The sequence below is a fragment of the Opisthocomus hoazin genome, chromosome 3 (genome assembly GCF_030867145.1).
Source record: "Opisthocomus hoazin isolate bOpiHoa1 chromosome 3, bOpiHoa1.hap1, whole genome shotgun sequence".
Classification (NCBI taxonomy): domain Eukaryota; kingdom Metazoa; phylum Chordata; class Aves; order Opisthocomiformes; family Opisthocomidae; genus Opisthocomus; species Opisthocomus hoazin.
Genome location: NC_134416.1, coordinates 7026901 through 7050034, shown reverse-complemented (window position 1 = coordinate 7050034; position 23134 = coordinate 7026901). Strand labels below are relative to the sequence as shown.

General features: G+C 40.9%; 1 protein-coding gene across 1 annotated transcript in view; it reads right to left on the bottom strand.

Moving 5' to 3' along the window:
• The window catches only part of FAM135B (family with sequence similarity 135 member B), a 218949-nt gene that overhangs the window by 72934 nt on the left and 122881 nt on the right, over positions 1-23134 (bottom strand). The window contains exon 5 of the mRNA XM_075415511.1: positions 7459-7598. Within this exon, the coding sequence (XP_075271626.1) occupies positions 7459-7598 (140 nt within the window). The remainder of the gene's footprint in view (positions 1-7458; positions 7599-23134) is intronic.

Here is a 23134-nt window from a genome sequence, read left to right as displayed (position 1 = left end):
TCCCTCACTGAGTGAGTATTCACTTGGGTTATCTTCTTACTGAATGAGAACAAGGACTAGGTTTTCTTGATTGCGAAACAGCCATGAATCCTTCTGGTTACCCACCTGTAACTGATGCAAGGTTCACAGTTTACAATTTAAAGCAACCAGAAATGACTCAATACTGATAATTTCTGATCTCTTATCATTAGACTTTTAGTTTATTTGTACATGAAGGGAGCTGTCAGTTCATTACCTTCACCTGGAAAGGACTACATTGGAAAACACATCCCAGCTTGGCACACTTAAAGCAACTACAAACAATGGAAATAAATAAATTAGAATGGCAGAAGGATTAAGCTGCCCAGCACTTTCCCTTTCATTCCTTTTCTTTCCCAGTAATGTGGTTTTAATAGAATAAAGAAAGTTTTTATTTCTATCAACCTAAATGGAAATATGAATAAAATCTTACACATTTTATTATCAAAATAGTCTTGTTTTCTGTGTAAGCACCCTTTCTTGTATACCAGAGTACAACAGGAGATGTACAGGAATGCAGCTGGAAAAGTAGAGTTGTTCACTGGGGGCAGGGTATCATAAACACAACTTCTTTTTACCCAATTTTTGCCACAACAAGGTGAGGCGAGACATCTAGGTTCTGTTTTTTGTCAGTAGAAAGCAATGAGCAGATGCATACAGTGAGCTGATGCATCCTGAGTTACACATTTGAAAAGGACAATTGACTTGTATTTGTGCCTGTCTCTTTCCATAGACAATAGATAGAGCCTAGAGAAATAACTTGGTCTAGATACACTTGAGTTTTAGACGGCTTGAATTAGGCAAGATGAATTCTACTTTCTCAGGTTGTTTAGCACCTTGTTAACAACAAACTATACCAAAAATGCACTGAAGGCAATGTCAGAGGCATCTAGCCTGCTCTGACAGGTAGGAATCGTAAAATGTATAACATAAACCATGTTTAGCTATGTTTTTCGAAGGTGAAACACCATCTACAGTGTACCTTTTAATGTTGAAGCAAGAAAATGGAGAGTCAAGTATTGATTGTATTTTGACAAAATTATCAAAGAGGTAAAATTTAAACCCTTCTGAGGTAATATGATATTTCTTCCAGCATGACCACAGACACAGAGATGTGAGCAGAAAATTCCAGCTTCTATTTACTGAAAATGTGCTTTCTCTTTTGTGTTCGTCTCAAAACACCTGGAAGTATGTCTTTCAGAAAAAAAGACTTGCCTTTTTAATAAGTTGTTGTCACTAAAAATCACAGTTTCTGGCAGTTGCAAAGGAAATAATCATTATTGAAGCTGCAGTCTGAATTTAAATTAGGAATTCAACTCAAGTATTGTGCTTCAGACAAAGCAAACCTCATTCTCCAGCAAAGGGGATGAAATTTTGGGTCTCTGCCTAATACTGCCGAGCACCTGCAACTGTCACTGAGATCTGAGTCTGTGTTTAAAACAAGTTCAATAGCTAGTGACACTAGCTCAAAACACCTTGAGGCAATGAGCAGATGTCTGAAAGACTTAGAGACATGCACCACTGCATGGGGACATGCATTAAGGTGCAAGTACAGGATACTTTTAATCCCAAAACTGTACAAAAATCAGACTGCTCAGAATAGTGCAAAAACCCACAAAAAATCGGATCACAGTTCTCACTACAGAGATTACATGTTTTCCTTTGTACTTGGAGGTCTAAATATCAAGACAAGTCAAAATTGAACAGTTGTTCAAACATCATTGAACTCTTCATGAGAAAATATCGTTAAAAGGCGTATGCACAGGTTGAGACACAACAGAATTACGTACAGTAGTTACCTGACAAAAGTTACTATACATCTTTGATACCTGCTGGACTTTCATGTGTTTTATTTTTTCCCATTTATTAGAACCACAGGTGCATAAGATCCTCTACACAGGAAAAAACGAAACGTCCTTTCCATAGCTCATACAGAAAAGGCACTGAAATTTCTATCATTCCTCAGTCTCCTGTATGAAATAATATTGTCCTTAAATGAAATATTGATTGCTTGTTTAAGCACTACTAGGACTATTAGGACTATTATTGTGTTTTTCACAGTTATCATTTACAGACTGTATAATTTTCCAAAAGTTTGATAGACTACCAGATTAGATTTTTTTTTTACTCTCCTGAAGAAAAGTTTTAAATTCTCACACCAACCTACTTAAGAAATTAGCCTGAAAAATTTCTCCAGAATATAATTGGTGTTTGATTGTCTAAGCCAAGCAGCATCCTCCCAGATACTCTGTGAAGGGTCTTCCAGTGTTTCTTACAAAGTTCTTTGAGCTCTCAGCTGTGTTAACGATTAAAAACACCACTTGTGAAAGAGAAAATAAAGATCTGTGTTTGTGGAAATACATTAATAATACACAAGGAATCTTGTTCTGTTCCGTAATATTCTGAAATATTTCATTATCCCTGGAAGCATTCAAGGCCAGGTTGGACGGGGCTCTGAGCAACCTAATCTAGTTGAAAATTTTCCTGCTCACTGCAGGGGGGTTGGGCTAGATGACTTCTAAGGGTCCCTTCCAACTGAAGGCATTCTACGCTTCTGTGATTCTAAGATTCTATACACCCATATAAAAGTAAGGGAAATTCAGAACTTCTGAACTCTGGGAAATATCATTGCATGAAAAATAAAATAAGTAATTTTGAAATTTTTCTTTGAAATAGTACATGCATTTCATTCTTTCCTTCTTTTTTTCCCCTAAAATCAAACAAAGCTGAAATCACTTTTGTCATTTCTCATTTGATTAATTCTTCATTGTTTGCATCAGCTTAATATAACTCGGCATTTTCTTGTAACTTCATCTTGCGTCTTGTGGAAACTCTGCAAATTCAGTATCCTGCTCTCCATTGCTGGGGTGTGCCTACATTTCCCCTAGTGCTCCCACCTTTGGCCTCATAGCTTGTGCAAAAAGACCACACATCCATTTGTGTGTGCACAGAATGTTCCAGAAGGTGCTGTCCAGAGTTCAGGCTGTTTTCTAACCTCTGTCTCTCTTGCCAAAGGACTAAACTGATAGCAAAATGCATTTTATTAAACACTGTTTGGCATCTGTACAATAGAAATTATTTTTATATGAAAAGTAAAAGTATTTTATACAATAAAAATTCTATACAATGCAAAGTACTCCAATTTCTGTTGAACCAACCCAGAATCAAATGCATCATTTCAGTTTTGAATTTTAATTTTTCAGGTTTACCTTTACATCATTGGTTTAGCTTTTAAGATCTTTGACAATACTTACAACTGAAGTTTCCAGTGTTCTTGTAATGTACTTCCATAATACTTAACCATTAGCCAGAACGTCAGACTGAATGATCTGGATTTCCCACCTCACTTCAATTTCTTTGGGAAGTACAAAATCTAATACAACGTGATACCCCAGCTTGCCTCACTCTGTCCTCTCCCTGCTACTAATTTGTCACTCAAAGAAGGCAGCAAGGAAGGAGAGAGAAGGCACCTGTTTTATTGCCTGATGAAAGAGGCAGAACTCCGTTTTAATAAGAACGAAAGCAAAAGCTTATGAAAATAAATTAGACTTCTTTGCAACACTAGAGGCTGTCTCAGTCCTGCAATATTGTTTCCTATGAATTCAAAGAATGCTGCATTCTGGGGTAATACAGAAAAAGGCATTTAATCAATCAGAGAGATTTAAAGCACCTTTTATATGGTGAAAGGTATGCTCAGTGTCACTTCCAGGCAGATATTTGAGGCTTCTTCCATCTAATGCCAGACAAAAAAAAGTTGTATTTCCATATTTAAGCTTAACTTATCTTATCTTATCTTATGCAAGAGGAGGGGGAAAAAAAGAAAAAAAAATAGTAGCAAATAATCTAATCTGGACGTGTACATTGGGTTTTGTTGTTTTGGATTTTTTTGTACTGAGCTTATCTCAGCAATCTATCTCATCACCAAAACTACCCTAGCCCCATGAGAAGAAAACATACTGCTCTGTTCTTACACTGCTTGATAATTCCAGCTCTGACAACAGAAACTACACGGAGCACATGAACTCGATACTTCCATTACCCAGTCTAACTTCCTTGTCTATTTATTATAACTTCCATTTACAGAAAAAGCACAGAACAGATCGTTCACCCTCGACCAAAAAAACTCACCTGAGCACACTACTGGCACAAAAAGGACTCACACCTGTCATGTGTTAAATAAGGTATGAAGTTATGAACAGAGATAATGTTTAAAATACTTCACAAATCTTTAGGTGTTTTGCCAAAACCTCATTGTAAGGGTCACACCCAGCATAGAGATTATGTGACAGAGATGCAAAACTGTCTCTGAAGAATAGATGTGGATATAGTAGATTTCTTCTGAGCATGGTGCCCAGTGGGGTGGCACACTTTGGTCTCCCCTGTATTTATATCAATTTTGTAAAGTTGGGGAGAACAAGATACCAAAGCAGAGAAAAAGAGGCCTGGGAGCATTAAGAATTGAATTGTGCTAGTCTCCTGAATACGCAGAAGGTTTTCCAGACCTTTAATTTTTCGTTCTTCAGAGTGACTTAAGCAGCTCATCTTGGACCAACAGACCTGTTTATCCTCTTATTCCATACCCACGAAAACCCAAAGCAACTTCATCTTACAGAGGTAATGGAGTTTTCTCTATGCAAAACCGTTCTCTAAGTACAAAATTGGGCAGCTGTCCTTTTCCCAAGGGACCTCCTATGAAAAGACAAGCGACATGCACATAGCACATCAAGAGTCAAAACTTTTAGTTTTAGCTATGAGGACTCTTCTGGGATTTTTTTTGTTTGTTTGTTTTGTGAGGTGTAAAACTTTGCTGAATAGTAATACAAAAATCATCAGAAACCATGCCTGCTCAACACAGAGGAAACTGCTTTAATTTGAGGGGAGGGACTTTTAATCAGAGATGTTCCACTGAGGAAGGATAAAATTAATATCCAATTAGGCATGTTGCAATATTTTCCTAATGCATATTGATAAACTTGTATTTAGTATTTTTTCATATAAGAACAAACCAACAATTCTAGGGAGGAATAAACAGATGACATAATGTTAAAAAAAAAAAAAAACTAAACCAAAACAATAAGAAAAAAGTGGGAAGGAAAGGGAAGCATGTGGAATAAGCTTAAATTAGGTTCTCCAGCTGTTTTAATTTAGATCTGTATAAAAGTCATGTGTACATGGATTGAAAAAGTACAAAATAGAAATTTTAAATCTCTTCATGTTCAAATACAAAACTGTACAGGGAAGGACAGGTGAGCATCTCTGGCCCCAAGTTCAACACGCAGCATTTGATTCACACTGGCTACATACCTTCTAGGACCCATTTTTGATGGCATGCTGATTTTGCAAAAACGGCTGATGTCATGTGTCTCTCATTACCACTGAGAGCAAGTACCAGTGCCATATATTTTGTACCAGTCCTTGTGCTGGCAAAGTACAGCGATGACACATGGGGCCAGGCCTAAGTGCCATTCTACTGTGACGTTTTCTCCCCTTTCTGTTTAAAAGCCCAGTAAAACAGTACCCTCTGTACTCAAAGATTCCTCCTGGGAACAGGAGTTATCACTGGAAGACATTAGTTTCATATCAGTGCGAGGAAGCCAAAGGTGCCCTACAAGATGGGTAATACTGGTCATGTACTTCCCTTGTGTGAGTGCTCATGTTGGCTGAAGGAGTGGATGCTGAGTGGGGAGCAGGATCTCTGTATGAACCCATTCTAGCTGAGACATGATGGAAAGCAGAGGGGTTGTATGTGGACTATAGGGAAGATAAGCTACAGCAACTCTGCCATGCACTCCTGCAATCAGGAGCACTAAGGAGAAGGGTAAGGAGACCTCCGAGTCATGGAAAGGAACTGGGTAGCTTGGTCACAGTACTGTCACTGCAGTAGCAAAATCCAGTCACGAGGAGAAGGAGAAGGCAGCAGTAATGGATGGCGTGACCTGGATAGGCTGGAAAGCTGGGCAGAGAGGAACCTGATGAGGTTCAACAAGGGCAAGTGCAGGGTCCTGCACCTGGGGAGGAACAACCTCATGCACCAGTACAGGCTTGGGGTGGACCTGCTGGAGAGCAGCTCTGCGGAGAGGGACCTGGGTGTCCTGGTGGACGACAGGTTAACCATGAGCCAGCAGTGTGCCCTGGCTGCCAAGAAAGCCAATGGGATCCTGGGGTGCATCAAGAAGAGTGTGGCCAGCAGGACGAGGGAGGTTCTCCTTCCCCTCTACACTGCCCTAGTGAGGCCTCATCTGGAGTACTGTGTCCAGTTCTGGGCTCCCCAGTTCAAGAAAGATGAAGAGCTACTGGAGAGAGTCCAGCGGAGGGCTACAAGGATGGTGAGGGGACTGGAGCATCTCCACTACGAGGAGAGGTTGAGGGAACTGGGCTTGTTCAGCCTGAAGAAGAGAAGGCTGCGAGGGGACCTTATAAATGCCTACAAATATCTGAAGGGTGGGTGTCAGGAGGATGGGGCCAAGCTCTTTTCAGTGGTGCCCAGTGACAGGACAAGGGGCAATGGGCACAAACTGAGGCACAGGAAGTTCCGTCTGAACATGAGGAGGAACTTCTTCCCTCTGAGGGTGACAGAGCACTGGAACAGGCTGCCCAGGGAGGTTGTGGAGTCTCCTTCTCTGGAGATATTCAAGACCTGCCTGGACAAGATCCTGTGCAGCCTACTGTAGGTGACCCTGCTTCGGCAGGGGGGTTGGACTAGATGACCCACAGAGGTCCCTTCCAACCCCTACTAGTCTGTGATTCTGTGATTCTATGGTAGGAGTAGAAGCTGGTCCTAGCAAGATGCAGAAGATTCCTAGTTTTCTGAGGGGAGGTTGATCTACACAGATACGTAGAATGGGCTATCTAGCGCACAAATGACAAATTACAGTCAATACATTTGAGTTTCTGATATATTGATTTTCCAGTAAATGTCAACATCTTATTCCACTGGAAAGACAAGGTGTAGACTACTTTTCATAACAGACACAGTACAAAGGCCCTATCACAGAATCACAGAATCACAGAATCACAGAATCACAGAATCACAGAATCACAGAATGGTAGGGGTTGGAAGGGACCTCTGTGGGTCATCTAGTCCAACTCTCCTGACGAAGCAGGGTCACCTACAGTAGGCTGTAGAGGACCTTGTCCAGACTGACCTAATGCAGATGTTTATAGTGTTGGCATTTACAAATATACAAATCACCTCAGGCACCCTTGCCAGCATAAGTAATGATGGGTACAGGACCGTCGATTTCCTTCTAATGCAGATGCTGGTACTCGGTCAGATAAATCATGCCTTTACCTCCACCAGCTACATTGATGAGAACTGTGACAGCACAGAGACCCCATGACTACTTCTGAAATGGAGATAACTGCACAATGCAACACCTAAAGCTAAGCAAGAGGAATCCCAGCCCTCCTGGTTTTTACGGGCATCCCAAGACAACTCACCCTTTCGCCATCCAGAAGCAGGTGCACTCTGAAGTTCATTGATTCATTAAGAATGATCTCTTCATTTCTGTACAAAATCTGAAATATTCTGCTGTAAACGTTGTTTTCATGAACGCAGGCTGAGCAAAGGCTGGAATCACCTGCACAAAACAGACAGACTCCTGGTGTGATTTCTGCAGGGAGATTATTATTTCTCCTATGTTTTCACTACAGGATTATCTAGGCAAGTTGCATTAGTACTTATAATTAAACACTTGCTTTCTCAATAATTAATGGTAATGGAGCACATTGTTATTGTGGGTTGCAGGTTCCCAAACATAGTATTTAAAGAAAATAAATGTTCAACTGTAGGTGGGCTGGATTTCAAAATGCGAATAGCTGACCCTGTGACAACACTTACCCTACTAACTTTGTTTCTAATGAAAGCTAGAGCATCAACTGTCTTTTAGGAAGTGTTTTTTTACCCAGCACCATGAGGACTGTGGGCGTTCACCTGTGAAATTTCGTCTTTTATCTGCAATGGGCATCTTTCAGAAGAGGGAGTATTCTTGTCATCTCTGGTGAGCCCAGAAGGGATTACCTGGGAGGCGGGACAATACCCAATAGAAGATATCAAATGTAGAGCCTGGAAGTGCAGAGGCATCTTAAGTTAAAATACAGAAAAAGGAAAAAGTAGCCATTTTTTCAAGATGCCTGTCCTGTGCAACCCTTCACGCCCTTGACCCATGTCATAGCTGTCAGTTTGGCCCATACAATTGGGATTTATTTGAGGAACTCAAGAACCAAACCCCTAAGCTTATCCACCTTGAATTTAGACAGTCAATAGCTTATTTTGTGGGCTGATAGCTTCATAGAATCATTTAGGTTGGAGGACACCTTCAAAATCATCGAGTCCAACCATTAACCTAGCACTGTCAATTCCACCACTAAACCACGTCCCTAAGCTCCGCACCTACACGTCTTTTAAATACCTCTAAGGATGGTGACTCAACCGCTTCCCTGGGCAGCCTGTTCCAATGCTTTACAACTCTTTCTAAACCTCCCCTGATGCAACTAAAGGCCGTTTCACCTTGTCCTATTGCCTGTTACTTCAGAGAAGAGACTAACACGCACCCTACTACAATCTCCTTTCAGGTAGTTATAGAGAGTGATAAGGTCTCCCCTCAGCCTCCTGTTCTCCACACTGAACAGCCCCAGTTCTTTTGTTGTTAATGTATTTACAGAAACATTTTTTCTTGCCTTTCATGGCAGTAGCAAGGCTAAATTCCAGTTGGGCTTTGGTTCTTCTAATTTTCTCCCTGCATAACCTCATGATATTCTTGTAGTCCTCCTGAGTGGCCTGCCCCTTCTTCCAAAGGACATAAACTCTCCTTTTTTCCTGAGTTCTAGACAAAGTTCTCTGTTCAGCCAGGCTGATTGTCTTCCCTGGTGGCTCATCTTTCGGCACATAGGGACAGCCTGCTCCTGCACCTTTAAGATTTCCCTCTTGAAGAGTGTCCAGCATTCCTGGACTCCTTTGCTCTTCGGAACTGCCTCCAAAGGGACTCTGTCAACCAGCCTCCTAAACAGGACGAAGTCTGCCCTTCGAAGTCCAAGGTAGCATTCTGCCAAGCCCCCTCCTTACTTCTCCGAGAATCAAAAACTATCATTTCATGATCGCTGTGCCCAAGAAGGCCTCCAACCGTTACATTACCCACAAGTCCTTCCCTGTTCACAAACAACAGATCCAGCAGGGCACCTGCACTAGCTGGCTCAGTCACCAACTGTTAGGAAGTTATCTTCCACATGCTCCAGGAACTGTCTAGACTGTTCTCTCCCATCTGCATTGTTTTTCCAGCAGACATCTGAGAAGTTGAAGTCCCCCAAGAAAACAAGGGCCAGTGATCGTGAGACTTCTCCCAGCTGCTTATAGAATAATTCATCTGTCTCTTCATTCTGGTTGCATTGTCTGTAACAGAATACCACCATGCCTTGTTGGCCTCCTCCTAATTCTTACCCGTAAACACTCAACCCTATTGTTGCCATCATCAAGCCCTAGACAATCAAAACACTCCCTAACATATGGGGCTACCCCGTTGATTCTCCTTCCTTGCCTATCCATTCTGATGAGTTTGTAGCCATCCATTGCAGCACTCCAGTTGTGCGAGTTGTTCCACCATGCTTCTGTGATGGCCACTATATTAGTTATCCTGTTGCATGATGGCTTCCAGCTCCTCCTGTTTGTTGCCCACACTGCATGCATTGGTGTAGATGCATTTCAGCAGGGCTGTTGATCCCACACCCTTTCTGGGGGGAAAAGCCTCAATTGCTATGTGACTATTTTCAGGTGCTTCCGTGGGTTCTAACACCTCAATAACCCTTGCACCTTTGCTGCCACATGGCTCTTCATCCCCTACCTCCACTGAGACGGCAGACCAAAGGACTTGACGAGCACACTGGCCCTTGCACATTGGTATGCCACTCCCAGCCTTATCTCTAGTGATTCTGTTATCATCCCTTTCCCCCTTCAAATCTAGCTTAAAGCTCTTTCAATCAATCAGCCCTGCTAACTCTTGTGCAAGGATCCTTTTCCCCCTTTGAGACAGGTGTACCCTGTCTGTCACCAGCAGGCCTGGTGCTGTGTAAATCAACCCATGGTCAAAAACCCCAAAATTCCACCAGTGACACCAAGCTTGGAGACAGGTGTTGGTCTGCTGGCTCTTCCTGTTTCCTCCCTCATCGTTCCCTGCAACTGGAGCGATAGAGAACACTGCCTCTGCTCCTGATCCCTTAAACAGTTGCTCTAAGGCCCTGAAGTCTCTCTTGATAGCCCTCAGACTTCTAGTTGTCACTTCACCACTGCCCACCTGAAAAATCAATAACGCATAATAGTCCGCAGGCCGTACCAAAGTAGGAAGTTTTCTTGTCATATCTTTAACCCGGGCCCCAGGGAGGCAGCAGACTTCCCTAAGAAGTGGATCCAGTCTGCTTATTGGATGCTCTGTTCCCTTCAGAAGGGAGTCTCCTATGACAATCTCTTTTTTTCTTTCTGGGACCGGTTTTGACACAGAATGTAGGCTGACTTAACCTTGGTGACACATGCAAGCTAGACAAACCATCATCCTCATCATTGTTTGGTTCCACTTGCAGGCCCTCATACCTATTATGCAAGGGTACCTGGGGATGTAGTGTAGTCATGGAGGAAGCATGCCTGCTGCACTGGGCAGGAACTTGTTGGCATCACCTGTATCCCTTAAGTCACTATGATCAGCGAGGTTGAGAGAGGATAGGGATAGGGAATCCTCTGCATCGTGTCCTGGCTGCGTGTCTCAGGGAAGGTACGGTGCAATTCCAATAGTCAATCTCTCTGTCACATGCCCTGATACTCCTCAACCTACTCACCCCCTCCCGGAACTCTGTCACTAAGTGGAGGAGTTGCTCTACCTGGGCACACCTCCCACAGCTGGGTTCACTGCTGCCGTCGGGAGCAGGGCCCACCCTGCATCCTGTCCCCAGGGCAGCACCATTCCCATTACAGCTCTGTCTGGGAAGCTGCCTCAGTCGAGGTGGATACAGAGTTTGGAGCAGCCTTGGCTTTCTTCTGGGTGGACACCACTGCACCCTGGTCAAGCTGGCAGAGCTTCAGCACCCTTCCTGCATGTCTTTCCTCACAAACTGCCATACCACACCCTTTCTGCCACACCATGGCCTGTTTGCCCACCCTGGTCGCAGTGCTCTTGGTTGCCACCACTCCCTAAGGGCTTCTTCTATTTGGGGGGGAGGAGGGGCTTGCCCACCGTTGCTCCTTTCCCCATTCAGTCAGCTGCTGTCATGCGAGCTACCGGCTACTGGCTGTTTTCTTGGGTCACTCTGGGGTTCCCTCAGTTTGGGAAACCCCCCTGTGCACCACACTAGGGTGCTCCGCTTTTGGCTCATGACAGTACTGGAGCTGCTCACCTCAGCAACTGTATAATGTCATCACAAATGAACTCACATGAAGTCAGATGGGATTTGTCCTTCCTAACTCTTAGGTGCCTCCAGTGTATGCATTTGTTCTGGTTACAATGGAGCCTGTGGCATTTAAGACATCATTCATCTGACAACAAAAAGTGAATAATTTAGATTGAGGAAAATCTGTGCTTGAAGTCCACTGCTTATTGAGTAATTCTTCTTTCACTAACAGGAAAACACAGTGACTTGCTTAGCTGTACAAAACCACATTGGAGGAAACAACATTTACTACAGTGAATTCCTTCCAGAGGATCCTGAGATGACTGTGTGATTATTTTATGAATAACTGGGCATCAGAGTTAGGTACTTTCAAGTTCTGTCTTAGCTGTTCGTCAGAATCCTCTGTCCGTTCTACTTCCATAGCCCCTGAGCAACAACTTCTTGCAAAATTTGCTCAGACCTAGTTTTGTCCCTGATCAGCATTCAGTTCTGTAGGAATCTCAGCTTTTGAAATATAGTCCATTAACAGATGATATTTTGGAACTGTCCTGGCAAGGTGTGCTTAAAAAAGGTGCACCAGTATCAGTGCTTCAAAGAGAGACAGATCTGCGATCATCATCGTCAGGAAGCTAGCAGGCACATGCTTTTTACAAATAGCTTTTCAGAAGGTACTTCTGGGGATTTGGGCCTTTGTAGATTTGTTCTGAGTGCATGAACTGTAGTAAGATAAAAGTACAGGTCAGAAAGTCTTAGGGACTGCTGGTTTGCCAGAGTTTCAAACCAGGACAGGTCTATTCTGCTGTGCTGCTTTTCAGTGCTATTCTGCTGCTTTGCTTTTCAGTGCAAGAATCATACATAATTTGCAATCAGAAGTCAGTGAATCAGGACTGACAGAGGACTAAAGATTTCCTGAAGTAAAGTTTGGTTGGGGCGGGGGGGGGGGGAATAAAAGAAAGAACTTAGAAAAAAGCACACTAAAGGCCCCGGTTGACAAGTGAATGGAGTTTTGTCATTATAATGATTAGTTTTTGTGGCGCGGGTCTGCTGGAACTAGAATAGAGCAGACAAAGAAGTACCTTCTCAAAAAAAAAAAAAAAAAAAAATCACATGGGGCAGGGGGAAGAGCTAATTAAATACCAGTAAGACCAATAATACATGAGCTAATTAATTAGCAGGACCGTAGTGCTGTCATCCAAACTGCATTCAAATCATTTTCCTATCACTGACTTTTAGCAAGCACACCCAGGAACAGCCTGTTTCACCCTGCTACTGTCTTCCCATCGCATATCCTGCACAATAGTTATGCATAAGTCCAGGCAGCCTAGATAAATACACATTTCTTTCACCGTGCTACACCAGTTAGTCTAGAATATTTCAGCTTGATTAGCTCTTCAAAAGCATGCAGTCATATTTATTTTAATTTAAACCTCATCATATTAGAGACACTGAAAAAATTGTATTAGAAGTATAATCCATTCTTATTCTTAGCTGGCAGACAAAGGAAGCTTTATGTTATTTGATTTGGATATTGATATATATCCTCTTCTAGGATGCAATGTTTAATGTCATTTTCTTTTCAAACGCACTCTTGCACAGATCACGCCTCCTGTGTAATTGCTTTAGGAGCTAGATTTGCAAGGTGGCATAAAAAGTCCTTCCTTTTGTTGGAAAGGTCAAAGTCAAAGACATACTACAATTCTTAGGGCTGTCTTTAACCAATGTGAGTGAATATGATATGACAGGGCCAAAAATTTCTCATTTTTAAGCAGAAAGATCTACCTTTGCAGAGATCTGGCAAAGAGCTACAGCAGATGAGTGCCTGATCATCTTCTAAACACAACCCATCTCTGCCTATTTCAATGGCCACAGCCTGCTTCTTTCTCTCTTAAAGTATGACATTAGGCTGGGGCAGGAGTTTTCTCAGAGGAGCGCTTGGCAGCATGAAAATGTCTTAGTAACGCTGACAGCAATGCAGGCATCCTGCCTCTCAAAGCAAAGGGGAACATCTCCATAGATATTGCCCTTCAAGCAGTAGCACTCACTGATGCATTCTGTGCTTTAAGGTACAGACAGGGACCAGGTTGTATGACTGTACTTGAGCTTCTTTCATTAACAAGAAGTGGTACCTGCACCAAACATATCCTTCCCTAGTCTACTCCATGAAAACACCATCATCCCAGTAACTTTTACAAAATTCCCCTTGTTCCTGGGATACCTTCTGACACTCATGTCTCTCTACACCCACAGACTGGTCAGTTAACAGCCAGTGGCAACAAGGTTGGCTTTTGTCACAGATGACATTGTTCAGAGAGGGTTGCTGCCAGGAGACACAGCAGATGTACCCTTGTGTTCACACAGGCACCTCTGTCCTTTAGCACAAGGCACGGGATGGTGTGAGAGCGAAGCTTGAAACTATAGGCTTTCCCAAATATCTTTTTATCATAACCTCAGTTAAGCAAACAGCTCTGAGCTACACCTGCACTGCTCAACAGTCACAGGCAGTCCAAGGAAGACAGACACAGTGTGTGGAAACTGCTGGGAGCTCTCACGCCCTGGTGAGAGCTGGAACTAAGAGCTTACTGATCTGCATTTAGCTCTTTATTCCACAGTTTTAAAGACTCAGGCTTTGGTGAACTCAACAAGGAAAGTCTACTTTTGTGGTAATAAGCTTCTGCTCAGTAAATTTCTTTGTTAGGAGATTAATTTGTGACACTTGCAGTATCTCTTAAGCTAGAAGGCATCCTATTTTCCTGTCTTCTTTTTCTAAGTGGCTATTCCATTTACTGCTTATCTTCTTTGGGCTGAATAGGTCTTCAAATTATCTGGAAAGTGAAAGAGCTCTCAGGGCTGTAAGATCCATTGCAAGCATGAACAGGACAGTTGTGCTCCACAACCTTTTAGTTAAAAGAACGAGAAAATCCTGTTGATGCGTCTCTCTTTCTGTTCTTTCCACAGGAAATATACTGCCATCCCACCACTGCCCGTTGCAATCCCTTTACAGACTGAGTAACGACATTTTAAAAAAAGGAAGCGAAAAAATGCTCTTTGCAGTCGTGCATGCTTTCATACACATACCGTAGACTACCTGTACAGACGACTCAGTATATCATGTCCTGCTTTCCCACTGTCTCCATGTGCAATTTACCCCCCCCCCCAGATACAGTCTAGTCTACATAATCTTCCCATCTGGAAGTTTCTATAGACAGAGATTTCTGAATGTTATTGCAGCACATCATACAGAAATCATCCCTTTAAAAAGTCAGAGAGAGACTTTGCTATTTAGATGTTGGAGACCCCTGAAAACATCTGTCCAGATAATCTTACATGGAAGGAACTGATGGGTAGGTGACCTGTAAACATATTTGTTACTTATCTTCAGTCTAATTTAGTGAGAATAGAAACTGAGTGGAATGGAATAGAATAGAATAGAATAGAATAGAATAGAATAGAATAGAATAGAATAGAATACAATACAATACAATACAATACAATACAATACAATACAATACAATACAATAGTTTTGCATAATGCCTCAGAGCACATAACAAAAGTTGGTATAGGAAAGTAGAAACAAGTAAGCAATGGATAAGAAAATCTTGTTTAACACCTTTAAGAATAAGCACTGGAACCTGAAGTACACCATCAGAAACCATAGTCCTCTACAGTGACATGTGACATCTGGTCTAACTCACTTAACCATAGCTTTGTTGTTGGTAGTAGGTATAATTTGATAAATTTGATAGAGAAATCAACTTTAGCTGACTAATGTGCTACTCTGTTTGTGTTTTGAAGGTGTGTGATATGCCAGAATAACTTCGATTTCTACTTGAAGGACTCGCTGGTACATCAACTGAAAGTATTGCCTGGCCAGCCTGGCAGCATCCTTCAGCTGGTGTAAGGCTGTGACAAGGACCTAAGTTTTACTGATTTTTAAAAGTTCTCATTTATTTTAATTCCCCCAGAAGCACCTTCACACCAATTCTGTTCATGTGAGGACAGGAAGACATTTCTAGGGAAAAGTAAACAAAGGTGTTGATAATATCCTGCAGGTCAGAACTGTAGCCCCAACCGTTCTAAGACTGTAATACACACACTATATAGATTAGCGCCCCTCCTCCCAAACCCCACTGGTCAATTATCCCAGTCGTCCTCTCCAGATACCCCATTTTCTTCATTTTTCAACTCTGAGCTTTTATAGCTTCCTTCCTCTGCTTTCACCATGCCTAAATTACCTCCCTTCTTCCCTTTAAATCTCCTTTATTGGAACCATTCTTTAATCACTTTTTTTTTAATCTCTATAAAAAGGGTTTGAGATGTTTCATAGTCGTTCTACGTCAATAACATTTCCAAGGAGCAAACAAACAGTGAATTCACCTTGGCAGAATCAATTTACAATGACACGCGCATATCTCAACCTCTGATTTCTGTCAAGGAGAGACTTTGAAATGGCAATGTCTTGATGTGGCTGAGACTCGATGATGAATGATTTCCCCAGAGCCACCTAAGTCATATGTACCCCTTCTGTTTGCAAAACAATAGGATTGGCCAGTTTTTATGGCCTCTGCAATCTGTTTGGTGTGTAAGTGATTGGTATGCTCCAATCTGGACAGCTAGATTCTTTCTGTAATTACATTTTTGATTATGCTTCCTACTGATGTCTGTAACTGCTAAAGAAAACTGGAACAAATGTTAAGCAACAAACCTTTTCAAGGATGGTAATCACTCTGATCTGAGACCCAGATTTGCCCAAGGATATTGGTATAATCTGACCTTTAAGAAATGCTGGAGTTTTGTTTGTACGCATTTTTTCAGAGCTTTAAAACATGCAAATGTCTAGTTGCACAGCCCCTAACTCAGAACTCTTGCATAACATTCCTATGACAGGAGGGTACCTTCAAAGCCATGAGTGAAAGGCAGTATGTTTTAGACAGTTTCTGAAGAAAAAACAACCATTGGAAGGGAAGAGGTTCTCAGTTGCAAAACTACCATGAGACCATGCACAGCGAGTGTGATTATCATTACATCACTTCAAATTACTTTTTAACTCTGCTTCCAACAGGTGCCAGAAGCATGAAATGGAATTAGGTCCTGGGTTTATTTTAAAATTGACTATCTTGCTAAGAATAACTTTATATAATGTTAGATTACCGTACACACAGAGCATGAGACCTAAACGAAATGTGAAAAACAGTGTTGTTCAGATGAAACACATTAAAACCTCCTTCACAGTAAATTTTCTCCTATACAACAATTCTGTTAAACTTGCAGGACTTGAGTACAACTTTGCTGAGAATTACAGGGTAACCATCATACTTATACCTCTCCGTTATCTCTGCTTTGAGTAGACTTCAGCTTCTGGGTTTGACAAAGAAAGAACAGAAATAGGATTTACCATGACTCTGTCCTCTATTCAGTAGCCCAGAGAAGTAAGATTAATTACTACTTTTTCAAAATATGGAAGTATGAAATGTGATGACTCAGTCCTGACACTCTGTTGCCGGAAAGATTACATTGCTTCCTATCCCTCACACAAGGCAGAGAACAAAGACAGACATATTTTTTTATTCTAAATATAAAATTACTACTCCAAGCAATATGGCCTTTTAAAAAGATGACTTTAGGTTTACATCCTGCTTTCTCCAGGATTATCTCTCTACGGTTTATTGACCATTTTGTGAGAGGTCTAAAACGAACAGGGAATGATTATACAATCAGGAAAAAAATCCATATGGAAAACAGATCTAACTTCAGATCTAGCCTCTTTAATGCCTTTATGACTACAGCACTGGAAATAAGATAATTATTCAATTGCTGGCAACTTCTTGAATCTCTCTTGCTGTCAGAGAAAAGCAGTATTATTAAGCTGCTGTTCAGATAAATGGAAAAGCAGAGTTCTGCTAAATTTCACTTTAATGAAAGAGATGCTCCTCAATAACATGGGGAAATCAAGATGCAGCAGTTGTAAACAGAGCTTTACTGCAAATATTTCTTCATGAATAACAGTGTACACTTAAACATTTGTATTTCAGATTAACTCAGAGCCACAAAAAGCATATCATAGTCTCTATACTTGGGTTCCCACACAAGAAAATCTCAAAGACTTGTGATACCTTTCAACATAGATGGGTTCATTCTCCCAGGTCACTCGTGCACAGACAGATGAAGGGCATTGCAACACACTCACTTGAGAAAGAGCTGTGAAAAATTCCTACCCACAAACCTTATGTTACCACCAACACAGACATGTTGTGTCAGCGGTTCATGTGATCTTTCTTAATCTGCTTCAGTGGAAAGTCAACTGTTGGCAAATCACAGCAGAAGGCAGTTTAAACTGAGTTAGATGTCCTTGCCCTGAAGCGAATTGGAAGCAATCCCGTAGTCTATTAACATAGGTGAACAGGGAGGGCGATAATAAACATGTATAGATAGTACTGACTTTAAAATCTTAGTCTGGACTAGCTGGAGCCCACTTACCTGTAATTGGAATGATCTCTACAGCACACATCGTCCTGGCTGGTATTGTCATAAACATAACCCAGATATATCTAGTGGACGATCACCTCCCTCACCCATTCAGACACACACTTTGGCCTGTCCTGTCTCTTGGTCTTCAGTATTTGAAATTCCCACTAGCCTCACAAGCAGAGTTGGTTCTTGTTCATAGTCCCTGCAAAATAGGTATGGATTTTATAATTTCTAAGTTTCCTTGTCATCTAATTTCTTCTACTATTGCCAAAATTCTTAAACCCTTGTAGGCCATACTAATTTTGCTATTTTTTAGAGAAAATTAAGACATGTGGGCATTCCTAGAATGAACAGTATACCATCTTGCTAGGAACTAAGCACCATACTGCAAAACCTAACCAAAGCAGACCAAAAAATCTTGTGCAATAGCCCTGTTTATCTAACTTGCTTTTTTTCCTTTACCATCTGTTGGAGCCATATGCCTTCTTCAATAAGAGCTAATTATAGGTCTCCACCACAACCAATCAAATAGTGGTAACTGTTGCAAACTTCAGCTGGAAATTTCATTTCTTCTTTATAAAAATTCCCCCTCAAACTAGACACTGAGATGGCTGCCTTTCTCTGGTTTACTGGACCTGGGTACACAGTAGTTACAGTTGATGCACACATGTCTGTGCTAACATATGGGAGAAATTCGTAACAAGCTGGATAAATAATGAGAGCCAAAGTACAGTTCCCGCCAAGTACATTAGGAGGGGTGACTTTGGGACAGAAAGTGACTGTGTATAATAAATATCCACTGACATGTACTGTAGCAGAGCTCTTAGTGTTTTGAGTTTTCCTTCACTGCCCGTGCGCTGTTGTACTGAGTGAAAGAGAGAAAAAAAAAAAAAACTGTCACAAAATTTTCTGCCTTTTAGCACTAAAGAAGTGGAGCAAAGAAGGTTCCAATACTAAAATTAAATTTTGGAAGAGAGATTCCAGTCAATTTAGAGAACAATAAATCTCCTAATGAGCTCAAAAGAGACAGGATTTCACTTTCATGTCCAATGGGCATTTGTATAAATGTCCATTTGTATAAACGTCAATTTACACCATTCAGGCAAATCTTTTATAACTGCCTCCAGTGTCAATGTCACTCTGCATTGCTGTGTAATGTGAAAGGTCTGAAGGATAAAAATTAATCCAGTACTAAATATGGCAAATGAAGAGTCGAAGTGCCTTTTAAAAACCCCGAACGCTAAGTAGCTTTTTCAGTATCACAAGACTGTGGTTATTTGAGACTCTCAAGCTGACCTTCCAGAATTTTAGAACCGTTCTGGCAGAAATTAGGAAATTAGGATTAAAAAAAAAAAAGGCAAAAAAACCCCACTGCTCGCATCATGTTTTTACAGCTGGAACACCAAAAATGTTTAAAGATCCAGATATGTAAGAGTTGAAATACATAAAAAAAATGTGAATATATGTACTTTACAGACTCTTCAAACATGGATATAACATTAAGACCCACTTGTTATTCCCTCAGTGCCACATAGCATATCTGGCGTCATCTGATCAACACAACAGCAACCAATTCAGGTAAGTCCTGAGTTAAAATCACACACTTTCAGACAAACTGGAAATTAAAGATTTTCCAGATGGGGCTGTAACACTTTCAAGTCCTCTGATCAATGGCATGGATTAGGAACTAAATGCTCTCCTAATGTACTATTGCAATGCCTGCTGTGTTCAAGAAGGTGATGGATGGAGGTCATACATTTACCAAACTTTTATCTTTAACATTATGGCCAGTTGCACTTTACTCATAGGGTAAATTACTGTGAATTAAATATGTAAAACATTTTACAGTCTAATAAAAAATCTGACAATAAATCTAATCTGTCAGATGTAAGAAGTAGTCCGTAAGAACCCACTGTAAAATAAAAAGCCTGAGGATTCAGAGTGAAGGACCTCAGACTCCCACTGGAAGCAGCCACCACTGTTGGACTGTGGTTCTGAAAAACCAGGCAAGTTATTTAGGTATTTAAAAACAGGTTTCTGAACCCCACTCTGGAACACAAAATTAAACACGCAGAAAAGGCTTCAAGGTCCTACAGTTTTTTCCCTCTTTGTGTGCAATACCAGTCAGGAAGCTGCAGCTGCTACAGCTGAGGATCCTTCATGCTACAGGCTGCAGGTTCAATTTCTAGTGTGATATTCAGAGTGTGTTTTTCACATCCACATTTGCAGGGTGATCTCTCCGCATTATGTTCTTCTTCCACATTCATCTGGACCTGATCAGATCCCTTGCTCATACAGGAGAGACCTGGTCCTAGTGACCAGGTGGTGTGTGATTCTGACCACTAGATTTGGTATGCATGTACAGTGGGAGAAAGGGTAGAAACACATCTACCTCTTTATCTGCCCACAAAACAGATGGAAGAACTCGTTGAGTTCCCAGGGGAAGATAATGAGCTATAAATCAGATGTTCCTCTTCTGACCCCAATACTTTCCACAAATTACTATACAATCTTTGTTCTGGAGACATTTTACATGTACAGCACTGGTTTCTCAAGGCGAAAAAATACAAAACAACTTCCAGAAAGGTAGTCAACGTGATGGAGACTGGCAGAATTAGACCACAGGTAAGTTATGTCAAGGCCTCACATTTTCAACACAAGTGTCCTCACAGTCCTTGAAGCAGACAGGTGGCACTTAGATACTCAATCAAAACTGTACAATTTTGTCTGCTTGTTGAAGAGGCTAGAGGAATAAAAATTTCACCTAAATACTAACACACATGCACACAAAAACAAATCACAGTTCCATTTCCTAAAAAAGAGTTTCTGTTAAAAATAACATTACTATTAAGTATCTTCCACATAAGCAAACTATATTGTTAATCTGTAATAGGAACTGTTTCCGTATAAGCCATAAGCTTAACTGAGACCCAAAGTGTTCTTCTGTATGTTTTGTATCTTTTAACCATTCCTTTGAGCAGATATTTTAAACTTTCCATCCAGTTGAGATGCAAGATTTCTCCTTTCTTAGGTCAGCCAGCTCTTGTCTGATTAGTGATTTCATTGCCAAACTGTTTATACAGCTTAGCACAAAAATGCAATAGAACTATTTTCTCTTATTCATTTGCTTCTCCAACTAGATTCCATCAACCTCTGCCACTACATTGGTAAATTTTTTTTGCTTTTTAATTATGCACTTTATCTCAGCTGAAATCCTGTATCTTTATCTGGATCACACACTGACATAAATCAGCAAGAGACCAATCACTTTGTCAATGCATGTCAGGCACAAGCCATTTGGCTTTCTGTCTGGGATTTCATTAAACTGCATTAAAGTTCTCTGCCTGTGATGTGCCAAGAGCATCATTAGCTGTTCTCTTTCTTTCGGCTGCCTTCTGGTAAGGCTATTCATCATCTTCAGGCTAAGTTAAGGGTCATTCAAGAAAAGGATCTGTTATCACTTTCTGAACAGTCTGTCTTTTTATTTGGCATAAACTTTGCATACATATCGTGGTCCTGCAGTAAGCTCTGAAATGGACTAAGCAATACAAGATAAAGCATCCTGAATCTAATCCTACGTACCTTCCTCAACAAAACCTGTCTAAGACTTTGAAACTGAAATGGGCAAAATCCTATCTAGCCAAAGAATCTCACATAAATTCCCCTATACTCAAAATTTTAAATGCCTTTACCTCTCCAAGACAAATAAAGGTGTCAAAAAAGTCTTACTACCACCACACTATAGAGAATAAACTTGCATAATGTTATGGCAGATTGATCAAAATACACCTGAAAATCAATGGCAAAGCTGGGAATGAACTCGCATCTAGTATGAAGAAAACCCCATATTTACTGCCAGACAGATGCACTGCTGTTATACTAGACATCATGTTGTAGGGGTATGTGGCTACACTAATACTGTTTAGACAGCACTCCAGAGATCTGGATTCCTGTGCAATCACTGACTTCTTGAGAGACATCAGGCAGATCATGAGTCATCTCTGTTCCTCAGTTTCCCACATATTAACTTCTCTTCACTTTTTTCTCTGATTTAACCAGTGTGCAGCTGCCATTTTGAGCTGCGAGTTTTATTACAATACTTACCACACTGATCTCAGCTATTATATCTAGCTCGGCTGAGAAATACTGTTGAAGCTGGGATGCAAGCCTTCAATGGCTTCCACAACAGATAAATTGTGCAGATGTTTCCCTAGGTATTTTTTGTCTAGGGACAATCATACTCACAAATTTTTTCTAAAGATTTAATAAAATCTTGGCACTTTTTCTTCATCCTCTGTACTTATCCATGAACATTCCTGATAATTTTGAAAGTAATGATCCCACGTACAATCCATGGAGGCAAATACACCTCCCTGACGTAAGCTGACAATAATCAGGACACATGATATGCAAGATTTGAATTGAAGTCCATGGGGTCATTTCCTGGAGGTACTGTAACATCTTTCAAAGTTAGCAGAAGATGACGGATTAGGCCTGTGTTGCAGCTGCTTACATCTCCCTTCCTAGCTTTTAAACCTTTTCCCAAAGAATACTAAAATGAATAATATATATTCAAGTGGCATAACTTTGGAAACAACCCATCATTTCTGCTGCTGCATTTCAATTAAGAAGAGGAACACGTAATTGCATTCTTCATCTGGATTTTGGTGGTAGGAGAGTCTGAGAGAACAAATATTGGAGATCGCAACTAGCAAATATTGCACTACAGAAACCAGAAAAGTACCTATATAGCAGGGTGAGAAGACTCAAAACCTGTAGAAAAAAAAGCCCTTCTCTTTTCAATACTTTTACAAATGCTGGAAACCAAGGAGATGTTGTTTTGCATTACTCTGGGAATAGTGATGTAAGTTAAGATTGTTCTACAGATATTAAGCAGGAGAAAAAAATTGCAGTGCATTTTGCATAATGCTCATGTCCTGGTAAGGATGTCTGTCCTTGAAAATGAGAGCTATGGGAAATCATATAAGAGCCCAGGTATATGAATCACGGGTAAAAGGCTAAGAGTTAGCTTGTTCTTATTTAAAATTAAAAGAGGGAATTTAAAGACTTGATGAGAACTTTTCACAGAGGCAAAAAGAATGAAAAACTGTGGGGAAATTGGAAAGCATCCAAAATAGGCTTGCCAAGAACTTTTAGCAGAAATGGTAGAAAATCTTCATAAATTATAAGGAGAATAAAAAAAAAAAGGAAAGGAAAGAAGGAAGATTATAGGCATTCTGAGAACTAAATCATCACTATCGTATAACAAGCACCTTAATG